The following is a 19,834-nucleotide window of genomic DNA, read 5'->3' on the forward strand; positions in this document are numbered from 1 at the left end:
TATAATGTACAGTAAATGTATTTCACACTGGAGATTTTGAACGAAAATAATTAATGGTGTCGTCATGCTAATGAAACTGATGCATTAATTTTTCGATTATAACACATTATGTAGGAGGAATTTGTTAGAATTACATGTAACTTATTCTGCAATAATACATAAACATTGAAGATAATAATTTCAAAATAAAAATTACAAAACGAATGACGTCAAACAGTGACGATAGCATAAAACGAAATATAGTAACTACGGCCAAGACTAATAAGAAGAATCAATTCAAAATATCAACAAATACATTGAAATAAATGTGTTTTTACGTAAATGTATTAATAAATCGAGACTCATATAATTTGATAAAAATGCTTCGAATCTCATATTTCTCGCTTAGAAATTTTAATAAATTTATAGTACTTAATTATTTAAAAATATCTTCGTAACTGCTTATAATTATTATAATATTGTATACGCAATGCATTTTTATTCAATAATAAAATTGTGCCAATAAAATAAATAATAATCATTTTCTAATTAAAAATATTGAGAGTTTTTATATAAAATAAGAAATATGTATAAATTTAATGATTTACCAGCAAACGTCGTGATATTTAATATGAGGATCGGATGCTCGATCGATCATTCTCTGATATGAAGGCCCACAATGATTCACTGATACTTCTTTGAAACATTCAGCAATATCTAAATAATCTATAAATTTTAAGTTGTAATTATAATTATAATTAAACAAGATTATATTATATATAGAGCCTACGGATTGTTTTTGAAAAGTATTGCCTTAACACCGTGTTGTATGGGTCGTAAAAGTAAAAACTTCCATAGAAAGATAAATCCGAAAATGCTTCCTTTCGAAATTATAGTAATTTTAAAAGTAACTGTAATTAAAAATTTTTTACGTAACGCAAATTAATAGCAAATTATGGTTTCAAGTGACCCATAGAAAAAGCCGTTAAAGTTTAGATAGACTTTTCAAAAAACTCCCTGTATAAGCCCACATAACTATATTTATAATCGGCTTACGAGTATTTATATATTGAATGTATCATAAATATATTAAAATAAATATTACAGTACATTTAAAGGAATTTATGAAAATTAATTTATATTAAAATTAGTTAAATAATCTTAAGGTTGAATTTAAAGTAAAAATTACAGCATTGATACAGAAAGAATTACAACAGTGACTGCAGAATAATGTTGTAATTTTTACTATTATATATTTATATAGTAAAAATTAGTAGTTAAAATAATTTCATAACACCTATTTTATAGAATTATTTTTAATTCCTAATAAATACAGGTATATATTTTGCGTATTAATAAATATTTGCTTTATTTTAATACTAAACAAAGAACTTATTACAATATTTTAACAATTATTCAATGCTTAATATTGAAATCTTATTTAATATTTATTCAATTTTGATAAATGTTCATTAAAATACGTCTCTAATTTCTTATTCTGAATATAAAAATAGAAACTAATAAATTTTATTCTTGTGGAATTTAATTTTTAAAACATTATGCAATAAAATTATCTATCTGTATTTTAAATTAAAAATTAATATAAAAAGCTACGTAGACTAATTTAAATAACCACATTTACATTAAATGTCGATTTAGTTTAAAAGAAGCTATACAGTATGTATACAGCTTTTACTGTATTTTCTATGCACTGTAAAAGCTGTATATTTTATAAATAAATTGTTTTGTATATTTAAATTGTAATTTTAATTATTTCTTTAAAAATAAATTAATATATTTTTACTAAAAATTTTACTTATAATCATTAAATTTAAATAACAACATTTTTATCATAATAAATAAACAAGCGCAAAAAAATTCATTATTCATAAATTAAATATTTCTGGATATTTTTAATATTTTACATTAAAACTTCGTGTCCTTGCTTTATACATTGAAAAATATTCTTATCATTTTCTATTATGATAAGTGTAGATGAATCATATTAATTTCTTTTTTATTTCTGTCAAAATACTTTTTATAAAAATGAGGCATTTCATGACAAACTAGCATTAATGACATCACAAATAGGACAAGGACACGTTTTGAATATCATCTGGAATTTAACTGGTCATCATCTAATCACGTGATTCCTCTTTCCGTTATCCATAATCGGTCAATGACAAACTGGCAACACCCGGATGATGTCATAATAATAATAATATATCATAAATATTTTCTGGATATTTTCGGACAATTCTGTCATTTTCTATAAATTATATATTCGTGATTTGTTCATTTAAAATAGATTACCTTTTTGATATTTTTCTGAACTGCAAATGGCATGAACTACGTGAACAGGTATTCGAACGGCATCATTAAACTTATTCTTTTGATTAACCGTAGAACAGTCGTTCATAAATATACGAACACATTCCATTAATTCGCTCCAACGTCTAAAAATAATGATTTAATGGAGATTAAAAACGAAATTTTTAATCTAAAAATACATTTATGATATATACATAATTTGTTTTCTTACTTGCAAACGTTTTGAATATCCGAAATGTTGACGGGAAACATGTATTGATGTAAATGCAAGAAAGGTTGAACAATATGGATACACGTGTTCAATTTCGAATCGCATTCTTTACCATAGATATTTTCAAAAACTGCTTTGAATTAAATTAAGGAGGAAAGTATTATAAAAAGAAAAAAGTTCTTGATTAATAACGTTATATATTAAAAAATAATATAATTTGCTAATGAACTTACTCGTTAAGAGAAGTATAACCTTGAGTATATTCATTGCCATTTTGATCCTAAGTTTGTAATATTAAGAGAAATCCAGCAACATTCGATCCGTCATGTTTCGACTGTCGAATTGTAACAATTTACACTAAATGTCCAGAGATACTTTCACAGAAATTCATAACAATAGTGTCACTGTCGGACAGTTTATATTGTTCCATACAGGATACGCGAACTACCAAATTCACTGACGTGAAGTTCCTCGCATCCGGCAACTGAGGAAGAGAAGCTGTATTATCTGATATTTAAATAGTTGTTGATATATTGTCGTTGGTCGAAAGAGAAAATTACTGTTTCCAACCAGTAAATAAAGTCAAAAACACGAAGTAATCATTTAATCTGTAATTGGAAATGGCAAAAGAAATAAAATTACTTCCTGGATTCATGAATTCTTTTTTATAGTTTCGTTCTTAATATTAACAATTTGCGGAATTTCACTTTCGAATCGGTAACAACCAACATTTTGTTAACGATTGAAACGCATAATTATTTGGTTATGTTATAGAATAGAATATATAAGAATGGTCCTGAAAGAGAAACTCTACTCCTCCATATTCCCACCCAAATTGGGTGGGAATATGGAATATAAGAATAAAGTTTCTCTTGTTAAATTTTTTCAAATAAAAATGCACTCTATGTTGAAATTTAAGATAAAGCCTTGCTCTAGTTAACATGCGAGTACCAATATATGAAGATTAAGTTCTCATTGAAATAATTATTTGAATTTTTCCTATTCAAGCATTGAAAATGTTATACAGTATACTGTTCATATATGAACAAAGTAAATAGAGAAAACTGTAGAGATTTTAAATAACAATACATTTAAACCAAGGTCAGTTTAGAAATATTTCAGTCTTGCATAATTCTTAAGCCCAGTTCTAAGGAATTTAAAATCTGACAATTTAAAACTTAAATTAATAATTTTTGGAATAGAAATTATAATTAATTGAATAAATGTTCTAGAAATCAGCAGTGCACTAGAGAAAACAAGGATTATCTTCTAGAATATAAGATAAAATACATTTTCGTGTTTGTTTTTTAGTAGGAACGTATAATTACGCAAATTAAAATTTTTAAAAACAGATATATTTGTTTTAAAAGATCGTTTACTAAGGAAACATCATGTTCCCTTAGTGATTTGTCAAAATAACTTGAAGAATTCCAACTTTCTAAATAAGCTTCTAAAAACATTTGACGTAAAAGATTGTTTTTCCATTCTTATCGCTGGTGACAGATAGAAATATTTCCTCTCTCAAAATAACGTATTAGTTTTAAATGCTATCGTTTAAACAGTAATTTATCTGTGGAATGTTATCAAAAAGCTAAAAACTTCACTGAATGCTGCACATAATCGTTTTATTTTATATATTTACTGTACTGTACATTGTATTAGAAAATACTATTTTTTCAGATAAAAAATAATAAAGTAGTGGAAGTGACATGAATTTTGTGTCAAAAAAATATATATATTACGCGTTTATTCTAACTGCAAAATATATTCTATTAACAATTTTTGAAGTGTAAAATAATTTAGTAAATATATATTTTTAAAGAGAAATGATTTTGAGAAACTTATTATTATGATTTTGTGATATTTTTGTTTTTAAATACTTCTAAAGTGAAGAAATTCAAATTTGAAGACCATCAGAAAAATAAAATCTTTTATTTAAATTTTTAAAAATAAATAACACAAAACTGAATATTTTTATAATTTTTTTAAACTCCATTTATAAGTATAAAAATGTAAAAATTAATAAGTTTCAACCTCAAAAGAGTTTTATAACATTCTTGTCACTCATGCAAGAACATTATTAAATAATTAGTTTATCAATTGAAATTTTTTTGAAGAGATTGGCTATCTCCAATATGTTAAATGGTTTGGAATTACTCGTAGTCCAAAAAAGTTTAATAAAAGACACAAAATACAGGGTTTATATGAGATAACAAAGTAGTTCGATTGTCAATTTAAAGTCTATAAATCCACAGTAATTAAGTTAAACAGATTGCCACAATAGTTCTTTAAATAAGCATTTACAATTTCTAATGTATTTTTAATAGTACTGCATCTCGAGAGCATAGAATAAGCCTATCAGAAATTATTTTTATTTATTTTTTAATTATTTTTATATTTTAATACTTACAAATATAAAAATATCATTCAGTCAAAAATGTAACGAAAAAATTTATAGCATGCGAATAAACAATTTTCACCGTCACACACCACATAAACACTATAAAAACATCAAATAAAATGTGTTATTATTTAATCACGAGTAAATTTACATATATATCCTTATTAAATCAGATAAAATTATTANAGGGCGAACAAAATCGTACCTCCACAAACACACCCAACACACATACACACACACATATATACATACAAAATCATCATTTGAAGTTATAAAAATATTAAAAATTTAAGTTTTTGAGTTTGAACAAAATTTACTATGGTATATTTTTATAGTATTCAGAGACTAGGAAAGACGAAATGGAGCCCAGACTAGTAGTAAATGGACGGCTTGAGTCTTCTCCGAATGCCATAAAAATAATATGAATGAAGTCAATAAAAGAAATAAAAACATTATTCTAATCACTTACCAAGCTTAATTTCTATTACATTCCTGTCATGTTATTTATATAAAAGGAAAAATTTTGGGGACTTCTTTGTGTTCGAGATTTGATTTGGGCCAAATGATTCTGCTAACTCTATCTGGTCTGACGTTATCCTAAATAAAATAATAATCATTTATATTTTAATAGGATTTTTCTCCTTACCAAGAGACTGTTATATCGTTACCAGTGTACTTTACTCAGGAAAGAGAACGAATTGTAACTTGTTTAGATGTTCCTTGTGGAAATTCAAAAGATCATTGGTTGCAATGTGGTGCTGCATTTTTATTAAAAAGTTCCTAAATAAACTATTTTTAAAATCACAAATTATATAATTTTGTAGAAATTGGATTACACAACTGTAACATAGTTAAAATAGAATTAATATGTAACTNATAAAATTTAATTTTACATTAAAAAGTTGTAATATTCACAGAAATTACATTAAATTAAAATATAACAATAAATATATACAATAAATAGAAAATACTGTAAAACCTCCATGTACAGATTTATGAAGAGTGTCTAAGAACACCACGAATTTAAAAAGTATCTCAACCTTAAATTCGGAAACATAAAAAAAAATCCATCCTAAATTCGAACTAAAGCAGTATTTATTATATATATCAATTTATATATCCCAGCGATCGTTATATAAAAAATAAATTGTACGTGTGTGATAATGTTCTATGTGTAACTGTATGAGAGACACGAGATTTCTGATTGTTCGATTTATTAAATTTAAAATTACAGAAAGTGGTTGAATTTTCAATGCAATTAGAATAAATGTGAAATATTTGAGTGATTTACTATATTTCACCGTCGACAAAATATATTCGCTGGACGATTTCATTAGTCCTATTTTATAAGATTCATAGTAATGCCTATAGATACATTTTTCCTACGTTTAAAATGGACTCTTCGTTTTTAAAAGTAAAAAATACCAATAAATGAAGCTCTATTTTAATTTAAAAAAGCAAAGAATTTCTATGATTATTTACAACATTAAAAAAAAATTAAAGTATAGATATGGAATGCTTAATTATTAACATTTATGCTCCTCTTTCAAACAAGAAAGAGAAATTACATAATTAGAAATTATTAATATTCTGACATAAATATGAACAATTTTCTTTTCTAAATTGTGACTTACTAATAAATAAACAAATATTTTATATTAATTGTCTGAATATTTTATTAAATTAGGACAATTAATAATAATAATCATTGTTCGTTAGTAAAAAATAATAATTAATTAATTAATTCTTATTTAACAATATTAATTTTCTAATTAATTAAATCCTGTACTATTTATTAGAAAGATAAATAATGTTATAATATTAAATTATGCTTTATAAAATTGATTAAATAATTTTTTTTACATTTAAATTAATTTTTATTTTAATATTAATATATCAGGTGATGGTAATTAATATATTCCTATTTAAATTTGTCTAGAGAGATAGTTAGCAGTCTAAATGCAATCGAATCTGTCAGATGGCATTTCAGGAACTCAAAAGATATTTCTGCAAAAAATTAGTAGTACCAAAGCTCACCACTATGGCACTTTTGGTGCTGCAATCAACAACAATGTTATTTGTACAAGACATTCATGCTAACTGCTTTTAGCTATGTAGAAGATATTGATACTACTCAATGCGGTCCTCATTCTGAAAATGTACAACCTGAAGACGAAAAACAATGTGTTTAACTCTAACGTTCTCGAAGAACAATTAATAAAAAAGCCATCATTTCCATCGTTATTCCTAAATTTTTAACAATTTATTAACTATTAGATAAAGACATTGTTTACATAATAAATTAGTTATAATGATATATATGTTTAACAAAAAAAAAAAATTATTTCTCCGCGAATGAGTAAAACCCACAATTCTAAATAATAAACGAAACAAATTAAATCAAAACTAAAATAAATATTTAATCGCAAAAATAAAACTAAGTATAGTATCGAATTTACAATGTAACTTTTTTATGTCCAATATGTTTCTTAAACTGTTAAAACCCAGAACTATTAAATTATTTTGTATTTAATTCTGTTTTAAGCACGATTATATTAAAATACATTCAATCATCCTTAAATTGTAATTTGTTTTAAGTTCACATTCTAGTTTCATTTTATAATTATCCACTTTACTTAAGTGGAAAAAGAGAGAAAAAAACACTCTCTTCACCCTCCGATTTGGGACGAAGTTGATTTATGACACTTTTCCATTTGAGTTACTTTGTTACTTTTTCATTTTTTTTCTTGTCCCCTTGAATTCTTATTATGTCTATAAATGTGTCTACTTTTTCGCTTATTTATATTATAATTTTTCCAAGTATTAACTTAAATATTGATATTTTAATTTTTTTTTAAAATGTATTCTAATTTTTTTTTCTTTTTTAGCCTAAATCAATTGTAATGCTTATCTATTTTAAGTTTACAGTAGATTAATTACGAACAAACAGTAGTATTTATTTATAGGATCTTGTACAGAGAGACAAAATTCATCATTTAGATAATTAATTTTCTAGCTAGTCTTTCTTCATCAGTTAAGTAACTCGACAGTATGACTACCATTTTAGATAAATGCGATTCTATTTTTGAGCATCACCAAAATGCCCCTTTATTCACTATTTTAAGCTGTCCTTATTATGAATTATCAACAAAACAAATGAATACAAATGTGAAATATTGCTATATTTATAACATTTTTAATATTTACATTAAGTAATTATTATTTAAAACAGTTTTTATTGTGTTTATTTAATATTAGAAAGAAAATTAAGACGATAAAATTTAATTTTACATTAAAAAGTTGTAATAATATATATGTAAATGCATAAAATATGTACGCTAAAGAGTGTATAGTAGACATTTTATAATTTTTCTGTGCTGGTATTTTATTCTAGATTAAATAATTATTCCATTAATTTAAATATAGAACTAATTCCGATTTAAAAATCAGATTAAGAAAATCTTGTTTCTAAATTTAGTTTGTGCATGCAACAAACGATATGCATTAACTTTAAATAAAACAGTAACCGCGTTAAATTATCTAAACTGATAACGAAAAGTGTCTTCGTTTATTGAATAATTTAATAAAAATACAATAACTTCTAAGTTAAAATTGTAGCATCTGCCATATAAAAATGAAGGTGAATAAATTAAATCACATTAACAAAATTTCAATGGTAGTTTAACTTTCTACTAAATATTCTATATTTGTAGTAATTAAACCAGTTTAACATAAACCAGTTTATTCAGTATTAATCAGTGTCAGTGTACAAGAAATATTAAACAAGCAGCAAAGCCTATGTCGTAGGAGGCATAACAATTATTCCTTTTTAGAATCAATTTTAATAAAGGAAAGACGATTTTAAAGATGTCTCAAATTAAACTGGGGTTTCCTTTTAAATGAGAGTTCTGTTGTTTTTCAATGGTAAATAACTGAAAAAAGTGCACCAAGTGCTATTGATCTCTCACAGTATATCTTACAATCGAAGATGTATCGATAAGATATTTATTAAAAAGCGATTAATTATTATTTTAAGGACATTAAGTTATACTTGCTTATATTTTATGTTTTGTTTTAACGGACATATTGTATGATTTTGTATGATTTTTCCCTGCATTATGGTTGTACCAGTATGCTTAAATAAATAAATATACTTGCTTATAACATTGAGTTCATAATAATTTAGTTAACTTCGATAGACCGCCGTCCTGAATAACGTCACCCTCGTAAAGCCAATGAATACACGTGAATAGATATTTTTAGTAAATATTAAACAGACAGCCATTCGATATCTGTGAATTATTAAATGTATGATTTTGCATTACTAACCATATTATCACCAAATCACGTAGATTTTACACTCAAACTCAACTTGTGTGTAGACCTCATTACCGTAGGACTATATAAAACCTTATTGTTAGCATCACATTGGATTTAACGCTACTTTCAGAGGCAAAGAAATACTAACGCTAAATCGAAGTTGTATACAGAAATAAACTTGATCCATGGATCTTTTAATAATCTAAAGATTGGTCTTTAAAATAAGGATAATAAATAATTTAATTAAATATATTTTCTTATTTTAAACTAGGTTTTAAGTTAATATATTTAACGACTATTAATGTTTCAACCTCTGGATATATTTCATTTATATTTCATAAGATGACACTTGTGAATTAAAAGTGAATGGAGAAGCTTAGTAGTATTTATTTTACAAAATTTGTCGAAGAATATTGAAAATATTCGAAAAATTTCGATTTATAGAGATATTTTTAGCGATAGAAAAGCTTGTGTTAGCATTATCCTTTCTTATGTGCTTAGTGTCTACATGAAAAACATTCTGAAATAAGACTTCACAGTTAAGATCAAATGAGAATGCCTCGCCTGTACTTCTATTAACGACATCAATGGCGAATGACCATGTAATTCGGCTACACCGTCAACCAGTAGTAATTTAATATTTCAATAGTTGAAATTGATCTGAGTAGCTCCGGCCATATTTTTTTAAGCCATATTAATGACGCCACTCTCTTGTGAAAGACCCAAATTATGTCACTATCATTCATGTAACATTACAAATTTAATTTTACGTTAATTCTTTAAGTTTTTTTATGACTTAGATACATTAATAAACTGAATTTTATATTCGTATAATTATAATAAAAAATATTCATGGAAAGGAAAAATAGATTTTTAAAATATTTATTTAAAACAAAACTACTAAATGTTTAAAAGAAAAAAATTATCAAGTTAGAATGTGGGACATTTTCCTGGAATATTTCCAATGCTGAATAAGATGTAAAAATAGGGGAATATACCACTTAATATTGTATACATAGTCTCTTAGTAAACCTTTAAGACAACTATAAGTGACGTTTTATGCTTAAAATACAACTTGTGTTGTGTTAAAATATTTTAGTTGTTCTTTCCTAATATATTAAAGAAAAATTGAAAATATAGTGAATATTTCCACGTATAAAAAAACTAAAATAGGCTACAGTTTTAGAATCGATTATGTATAATAAAATAGAAATTTATTTACTTTAAGCTTAATAAAATCCAGTGAAACCTGTGACATATAATAAGATATAAATAGAATATAAATTAATATATATAAATAAATATATATATTGTTATTAAATTGTAATTTATTGCTTTAGTATATTATAAGTTAATGATCTAATATAAATATATAAAGTTAAAACTATAAATGTATATATAGTCTATATATATTATGAGGAAAGTCAGTTATATTAATATAACTTTCAATATGCATAAGCAAATTTAAAAATTTATGAAAGTTTTCAATAAAGACATTTTCAATTTAAAAAATGAAATTATGTTATGAATTTCCTCAAAGATGACATTAAACATTCCATAACCTTTATTACATATCTTAATATAATTACAACTTGTGTATACTGGAAATACTAGTTTTGTCCAACAAAAATGATTTGTTTCTATTATTTTAATTATTCAAAATCTTATCATTTTATTTAAATAATTATACCTACAACATGAAAATTTGCTTTATTAATCGAGCTTAACAAAGAATTTTAAAATGTATAAAAATTAATAAGAATTAAATATTTTTCTATATTTACTCTCGCGAGCATAAAGTTATCAAATTCTAAAATCTTTCCACAAGACTTGTTTATTTACTTTCTAATAAATTTGTTTCTTACTCATTTTCATATAAAATTTCAATTTAAAATAGTGTATTTCATTTATATTGTAATAATAAAAATATAATAATTTTTTAAAATTTATTTAAAAACAATGTTTATGTATTTAGATGCATAATTTTACACACGCACACTATAAGATGTGTGTATGTATATATATACATATTAATATAAGATGTATGTACTGTATATATATATACATACACACATCTTATATTAATATGACTTTCAATATGCATAAGCAAATTCAAAAATTTATGAAAGTTTTTAATAAAATACACTTATACTGTATATATATATATATAGTATAAGTGTGTGTGTATGTTATGTGTGAGTCGGGGGGGGGGCGAAAACTCATTGAAAATTTCCTTCTTTCCACCCTAGATCCACCCTGCACATATAACTTAATAATATTATTTTATAATTTTACTAACATATAATGATCATAATTTTATAGTTTTATAACATGTTTGTAATTTCCACGCTTGATCAAAAATGATCATCAGCAATGTCGTCATCGTCCTCATCATCAATAACCTTGAACTCAATGCCCATTAATGTCTGATGACTTGTATTATGATGAAGATATATAATTAAAATATGAATACAAAAGTAATAAGATATAATAATATAATATTGAATTATAATTCAAGAATAAAAATATATATTTTTTAAATTCTAANCATTCCCTATATATATATATATGTATATATATAGAACACTTTTATAATAAGTATTTTTCATTTTCCTTTTCTGAAAATAAATTAAATAAAATGCTAACTACTGGTATTTAAACATCCCACGTTTTATTTTTATAAGCGGGAAACACGTGAAGATCTTTTTCATGGAAGACTCCACGTGTTTTCAACAAATCGTCTCCACCTACACAATAAAAATCATAGTCTGAACTTGACAGTGACGGTGATGACGTCAAACGGAACATAAACATTTCTTTGTTTTTCTTTATATCTATAACACAATGTAACCATTTGTTTCTCTGGCACAAAGTACAAAAACAGTTAACATAATGTCGTGTAGACATAAAATTGTGTCGTCATACGTCACAGATACGTAACCGGTGACGTTGCAGTACCGATACAGTTTTGTGACGCCGGATTTGGGGTCGACGTTTGCCTTTTTGAACGAACAACCTCCACTTAGGAAAATGATCGAGATAGGATTTGTTACCTCGGGCTTTATTATAATATATTTAGATAAGTAACAGTAAAAAAAAAAACAGAAAAACAAAATAATTCTTTGTGTATTCTTGCTTATAAACAATTGTAAATATCTTTTCAACTGCTATAAAGATTTTTCAATAATATAAATTGTATATACGTAAAAGGGCATTGGAAAATAATCAAATTTAGCCGAATGAGCGGGGAAGAGGTCAGAATGAGGTTAATGGAAACCATAAACCGAAGTTCTTGACGGAAATAAATTTGTTGTCAGGTAAATGACAGAAAATAAGGTCAGGTTTGTATGAAGCTGTATGTTTGTAAACACTCGGTTTATACAAAGCAAAATACTGTCCTTTATATTAATATTCCGCATAATAAATTATTTTTATACGTTTTTAAAGGTAACGGAAACAACAAAATTGTTTTATTAAATAAAAAACAAATAGTTAATACTTGTTTATTGTTATATAATTCCCATAAACTAGTTTTAAAATAATAAAATGATTTATATTTATAGCAGTGTGTGAACGATGTGGAAATATTGGTGTGAAACATGCTTTCTACTAAAAACTAAAACATTTAATTAATTGTAAAATGTTGTTGATTTTTTAAAATAATAAAATGATTTGTATTTATAGCAGTGTGTGAACGATGTGGAAATATTGGTGTGAAACATGCTTTCTACTCAAAGACAAAACGTTACTGTAGTTTAGCATGTTCTAGGGGTTTACCTAAAGCAACAGGAGGAAAGGTATTTTGTAATATATTACATTTTAAAAAAATAAATTTAAATATTCTACAATGATTTTTAAATATTATTTAAATTTAGACCNCTGATAAATTAATTTTTATTTTAATATTAATATATCAGGTGATGGTAATTAATATATTCCTATTTAAATTTGTCTAGAGAGATAGTTAGCAGTCTAAATGCAATCGAATCTGTCAGATGGCATTTCAGGAACTCAAAAGATATTTCTGCAAAAAATTAGTAGTACCAAAGCTCACCACTATGGCACTTTTGGTGCTGCAATCAACAACAATGTTATTTGTACAAGACATTCATGCTAACTGCTTTTAGCTATGTAGAAGATATTGATACTACTCAATGCGGTCCTCATTCTGAAAATGTACAACCTGAAGACGAAAAACAATGTGTTTAACTCTAACGTTCTCGAAGAACAATTAATAAAAAAGCCATCATTTCCATCGTTATTCCTAAATTTTTAACAATTTATTAACTATTAGATAAAGACATTGTTTACATAATAAATTAGTTATAATGATATATATGTTTAACAAAAAAAAAAAATTATTTCTCCGCGAATGAGTAAAACCCACAATTCTAAATAATAAACGAAACAAATTAAATCAAAACTAAAATAAATATTTAATCGCAAAAATAAAACTAAGTATAGTATCGAATTTACAATGTAACTTTTTTATGTCCAATATGTTTCTTAAACTGTTAAAACCCAGAACTATTAAATTATTTTGTATTTAATTCTGTTTTAAGCACGATTATATTAAAATACATTCAATCATCCTTAAATTGTAATTTGTTTTAAGTTCACATTCTAGTTTCATTTTATAATTATCCACTTTACTTAAGTGGAAAAAGAGAGAAAAAAACACTCTCTTCACCCTCCGATTTGGGACGAAGTTGATTTATGACACTTTTCCATTTGAGTTACTTTGTTACTTTTTCATTTTTTTTCTTGTCCCCTTGAATTCTTATTATGTCTATAAATGTGTCTACTTTTTCGCTTATTTATATTATAATTTTTCCAAGTATTAACTTAAATATTGATATTTTAATTTTTTTTTAAAATGTATTCTAATTTTTTTTTCTTTTTTAGCCTAAATCAATTGTAATGCTTATCTATTTTAAGTTTACAGTAGATTAATTACGAACAAACAGTAGTATTTATTTATAGGATCTTGTACAGAGAGACAAAATTCATCATTTAGATAATTAATTTTCTAGCTAGTCTTTCTTCATCAGTTAAGTAACTCGACAGTATGACTACCATTTTAGATAAATGCGATTCTATTTTTGAGCATCACCAAAATGCCCCTTTATTCACTATTTTAAGCTGTCCTTATTATGAATTATCAACAAAACAAATGAATACAAATGTGAAATATTGCTATATTTATAACATTTTTAATATTTACATTAAGTAATTATTATTTAAAACAGTTTTTATTGTGTTTATTTAATATTAGAAAGAAAATTAAGACGATAAAATTTAATTTTACATTAAAAAGTTGTAATAATATATATGTAAATGCATAAAATATGTACGCTAAAGAGTGTATAGTAGACATTTTATAATTTTTCTGTGCTGGTATTTTATTCTAGATTAAATAATTATTCCATTAATTTAAATATAGAACTAATTCCGATTTAAAAATCAGATTAAGAAAATCTTGTTTCTAAATTTAGTTTGTGCATGCAACAAACGATATGCATTAACTTTAAATAAAACAGTAACCGCGTTAAATTATCTAAACTGATAACGAAAAGTGTCTTCGTTTATTGAATAATTTAATAAAAATACAATAACTTCTAAGTTAAAATTGTAGCATCTGCCATATAAAAATGAAGGTGAATAAATTAAATCACATTAACAAAATTTCAATGGTAGTTTAACTTTCTACTAAATATTCTATATTTGTAGTAATTAAACCAGTTTAACATAAACCAGTTTATTCAGTATTAATCAGTGTCAGTGTACAAGAAATATTAAACAAGCAGCAAAGCCTATGTCGTAGGAGGCATAACAATTATTCCTTTTTAGAATCAATTTTAATAAAGGAAAGACGATTTTAAAGATGTCTCAAATTAAACTGGGGTTTCCTTTTAAATGAGAGTTCTGTTGTTTTTCAATGGTAAATAACTGAAAAAAGTGCACCAAGTGCTATTGATCTCTCACAGTATATCTTACAATCGAAGATGTATCGATAAGATATTTATTAAAAAGCGATTAATTATTATTTTAAGGACATTAAGTTATACTTGCTTATATTTTATGTTTTGTTTTAACGGACATATTGTATGATTTTGTATGATTTTTCCCTGCATTATGGTTGTACCAGTATGCTTAAATAAATAAATATACTTGCTTATAACATTGAGTTCATAATAATTTAGTTAACTTCGATAGACCGCCGTCCTGAATAACGTCACCCTCGTAAAGCCAATGAATACACGTGAATAGATATTTTTAGTAAATATTAAACAGACAGCCATTCGATATCTGTGAATTATTAAATGTATGATTTTGCATTACTAACCATATTATCACCAAATCACGTAGATTTTACACTCAAACTCAACTTGTGTGTAGACCTCATTACCGTAGGACTATATAAAACCTTATTGTTAGCATCACATTGGATTTAACGCTACTTTCAGAGGCAAAGAAATACTAACGCTAAATCGAAGTTGTATACAGAAATAAACTTGATCCATGGATCTTTTAATAATCTAAAGATTGGTCTTTAAAATAAGGATAATAAATAATTTAATTAAATATATTTTCTTATTTTAAACTAGGTTTTAAGTTAATATATTTAACGACTATTAATGTTTCAACCTCTGGATATATTTCATTTATATTTCATAAGATGACACTTGTGAATTAAAAGTGAATGGAGAAGCTTAGTAGTATTTATTTTACAAAATTTGTCGAAGAATATTGAAAATATTCGAAAAATTTCGATTTATAGAGATATTTTTAGCGATAGAAAAGCTTGTGTTAGCATTATCCTTTCTTATGTGCTTAGTGTCTACATGAAAAACATTCTGAAATAAGACTTCACAGTTAAGATCAAATGAGAATGCCTCGCCTGTACTTCTATTAACGACATCAATGGCGAATGACCATGTAATTCGGCTACACCGTCAACCAGTAGTAATTTAATATTTCAATAGTTGAAATTGATCTGAGTAGCTCCGGCCATATTTTTTTAAGCCATATTAATGACGCCACTCTCTTGTGAAAGACCCAAATTATGTCACTATCATTCATGTAACATTACAAATTTAATTTTACGTTAATTCTTTAAGTTTTTTTTTATGACTTAGATACATTAATAAACTGAATTTTATATTCGTATAATTATAATAAAAAATATTCATGGAAAGAAAATATAGATTTTTAAAATATTTATTTAAAACAAAACTACTAAATGTTTAAAAGAAAAAAATTATCAAGTTAGAATGTGGGACATTTTCCTGGAATATTTCCAATGCTGAATAAGATGTAAAAATAGGGGAATATACCACTTAATATTGTATACATAGTCTCTTAGTAAACCTTTAAGACAACTATAAGTGACGTTTTATGCTTAAAATACAACTTGTGTTGTGTTAAAATATTTTAGTTGTTCTTTCCTAATATATTAAAGAAAAATTGAAAATATAGTGAATATTTCCACGTATAAAAAAACTAAAATAGGCTACAGTTTTAGAATCGATTATGTATAATAAAATAGAAATTTATTTACTTTAAGCTTAATAAAATCCAGTGAAACCTGTGACATATAATAAGATATAAATAGAATATAAATTAATATATATAAATAAATATATATATTGTTATTAAATTGTAATTTATTGCTTTAGTATATTATAAGTTAATGATCTAATATAAATATATAAAGTTAAAACTATAAATGTATATATAGTCTATATATATTATGAGGAAAGTCAGTTATATTAATATAACTTTCAATATGCATAAGCAAATTTAAAAATTTATGAAAGTTTTCAATAAAGACATTTTCAATTTAAAAAATGAAATTATGTTATGAATTTCCTCAAAGATGACATTAAACATTCCATAACCTTTATTACATATCTTAATATAATTACAACTTGTGTATACTGGAAATACTAGTTTTGTCCAACAAAAATGATTTGTTTCTATTATTTTAATTATTCAAAATCTTATCATTTTATTTAAATAATTATACCTACAACATGAAAATTTGCTTTATTAATCGAGCTTAACAAAGAATTTTAAAATGTATAAAAATTAATAAGAATTAAATATTTTTCTATATTTACTCTCGCGAGCATAAAGTTATCAAATTCTAAAATCTTTCCACAAGACTTGTTTATTTACTTTCTAATAAATTTGTTTCTTACTCATTTTCATATAAAATTTCAATTTAAAATAGTGTATTTCATTTATATTGTAATAATAAAAATATAATAATTTTTTAAAATTTATTTAAAAACAATGTTTATGTATTTAGATGCATAATTTTACACACGCACACTATAAGATGTGTGTATGTATATATATACATATTAATATAAGATGTATGTACTGTATATATATATACATACACACATCTTATATTAATATGACTTTCAATATGCATAAGCAAATTCAAAAATTTATGAAAGTTTTTAATAAAATACACTTATACTGTATATATATATATATAGTATAAGTGTGTGTGTATGTTATGTGTGAGTCGGGGGGGGGGCGAAAACTCATTGAAAATTTCCTTCTTTCCACCCTAGATCCACCCTGCACATATAACTTAATAATATTATTTTATAATTTTACTAACATATAATGATCATAATTTTATAGTTTTATAACATGTTTGTAATTTCCACGCTTGATCAAAAATGATCATCAGCAATGTCGTCATCGTCCTCATCATCAATAACCTTGAACTCAATGCCCATTAATGTCTGATGACTTGTATTATGATGAAGATATATAATTAAAATATGAATACAAAAGTAATAAGATATAATAATATAATATTGAATTATAATTCAAGAATAAAAATATATATTTTTTAAATTCTAATAAAAGAAATGACAAAATTTAGAAAAAAAAATTAATTTTCTTGCCCTATTTTAATTTAAATGAATGTCTTTGTATTCACATTTTAATTATACATTATCATTACCTTTCATCAAACATGGAAATTATTTTCGCTGCAACTTTAACATTTATAAAAGATATAAAAGGTTAATTATGTTCTACATCTAGCTGCAAAATAAATCGCATTTCAACTGGAAAATGTGTAAATATTTACTGAAATTCTTACGTGCAGAAATTCAAAATTTAATTAATTAATTTTATTTTTTAAAAAAATCGTCACGTATTTTAATTATTAATATTATAAAGCAAATAAACAGAGGATTTAAATAATTATTTGCATACAGGAAGATTATATACAATTACACTGGCTACTAGAAGGTGGCGACATCTGTTAACATAAAAATATGTAGATATTATTTATGGAATTTCATATATTATTAAATTTATACAAAATTAATCATTGATCAATAAATTATCATTAAATATTAATTACCACATTAATTATTAAAAATTATGTTAGTTTTAAATATGATATTATAGAATGCTTTGTGCAGTGGCCCGTTGGTCTAGGGGTATGATTCTCGCTTTGGGTGCGAGAGGTCCCGGGTTCAAATCCCGGACGGGCCCAAATTCTATTCTCTTTTTCATTTTTTTTACTCGATTTGTCTTTTCTATATAAACAGTATTTTCGAAAGAACATCCTTCTGTAACATTTTAACAGGATTTAATCGTATTAGAAAGCATTACGGCTCGCGCACATTACTAACTTTTTGATCAGTCTAAATTAAATGAAGACACATACGAGTACGCACACTCAAACAATTTAAAATTGACCGATAATAAAGTTTAATGGGCAGTGCGATTCCCTTCAAAGTCAATAATTGGTAAACTAGCGGCCGGATGCTTAAACAGTATGGCGGACTATGCTNACACACACACAAACATCAATACATACGGCAAACATTCCCTATATATATATATATGTATATATATAGAACACTTTTATAATAAGTATTTTTCATTTTCCTTTTCTGAAAATAAATTAAATAAAATGCTAACTACTGGTATTTAAACATCCCACGTTTTATTTTTATAAGCGGGAAACACGTGAAGATCTTTTTCATGGAAGACTCCACGTGTTTTCAACAAATCGTCTCCACCTACACAATAAAAATCATAGTCTGAACTTGACAGTGACGGTGATGACGTCAAACGGAACATAAACATTTCTTTGTTTTTCTTTATATCTATAACACAATGTAACCATTTGTTTCTCTGGCACAAAGTACAAAAACAGTTAACATAATGTCGTGTAGACATAAAATTGTGTCGTCATACGTCACAGATACGTAACCGGTGACGTTGCAGTACCGATACAGTTTTGTGACGCCGGATTTGGGGTCGACGTTTGCCTTTTTGAACGAACAACCTCCACTTAGGAAAATGATCGAGATAGGATTTGTTACCTCGGGCTTTATTATAATATATTTAGATAAGTAACAGTAAAAAAAAAAACAGAAAAACAAAATAATTCTTTGTGTATTCTTGCTTATAAACAATTGTAAATATCTTTTCAACTGCTATAAAGATTTTTCAATAATATAAATTGTATATACGTAAAAGGGCATTGGAAAATAATCAAATTTAGCCGAATGAGCGGGGAAGAGGTCAGAATGAGGTTAATGGAA

The 19,834-nt window shown here is 25.0% G+C and overlaps 1 protein-coding gene and 1 non-coding gene across 2 annotated transcripts in view; one reads left to right on the top strand and one right to left on the bottom strand.

Moving 5' to 3' along the window:
• Positions 1 to 583: 583 nt before the first annotated feature.
• Positions 584 to 19,834, bottom strand: part of LOC111625487 — a 30,236-nt gene continuing 10,985 nt past the window's right edge. The window contains exons 2-6 of the mRNA XM_023368638.1: positions 5,392 to 5,519; positions 2,755 to 3,129; positions 2,522 to 2,654; positions 2,293 to 2,435; positions 584 to 705 (exon numbers count right to left, since the gene is read on the bottom strand). Of these exons, the coding sequence (XP_023224406.1) occupies positions 584 to 705; positions 2,293 to 2,435; positions 2,522 to 2,654; positions 2,755 to 2,794 (438 nt within the window). The 5' untranslated portion in view covers positions 2,795 to 3,129; positions 5,392 to 5,519. The remainder of the gene's footprint in view (positions 706 to 2,292; positions 2,436 to 2,521; positions 2,655 to 2,754; positions 3,130 to 5,391; positions 5,520 to 19,834) is intronic.
• On the top strand, positions 18,702 to 18,773 carry Trnap-ugg. Its single transcript has one exon. It is a non-coding gene; the product is annotated as a tRNA-Pro (tRNA).

The sequence above is a fragment of the Centruroides sculpturatus genome, unplaced genomic scaffold, assembly GCF_000671375.1.
Source record: "Centruroides sculpturatus isolate CEXI.00-Female unplaced genomic scaffold, Cexi_2.0 scaffold95, whole genome shotgun sequence".
NCBI lineage: Eukaryota > Metazoa > Arthropoda > Arachnida > Scorpiones > Buthidae > Centruroides > Centruroides sculpturatus.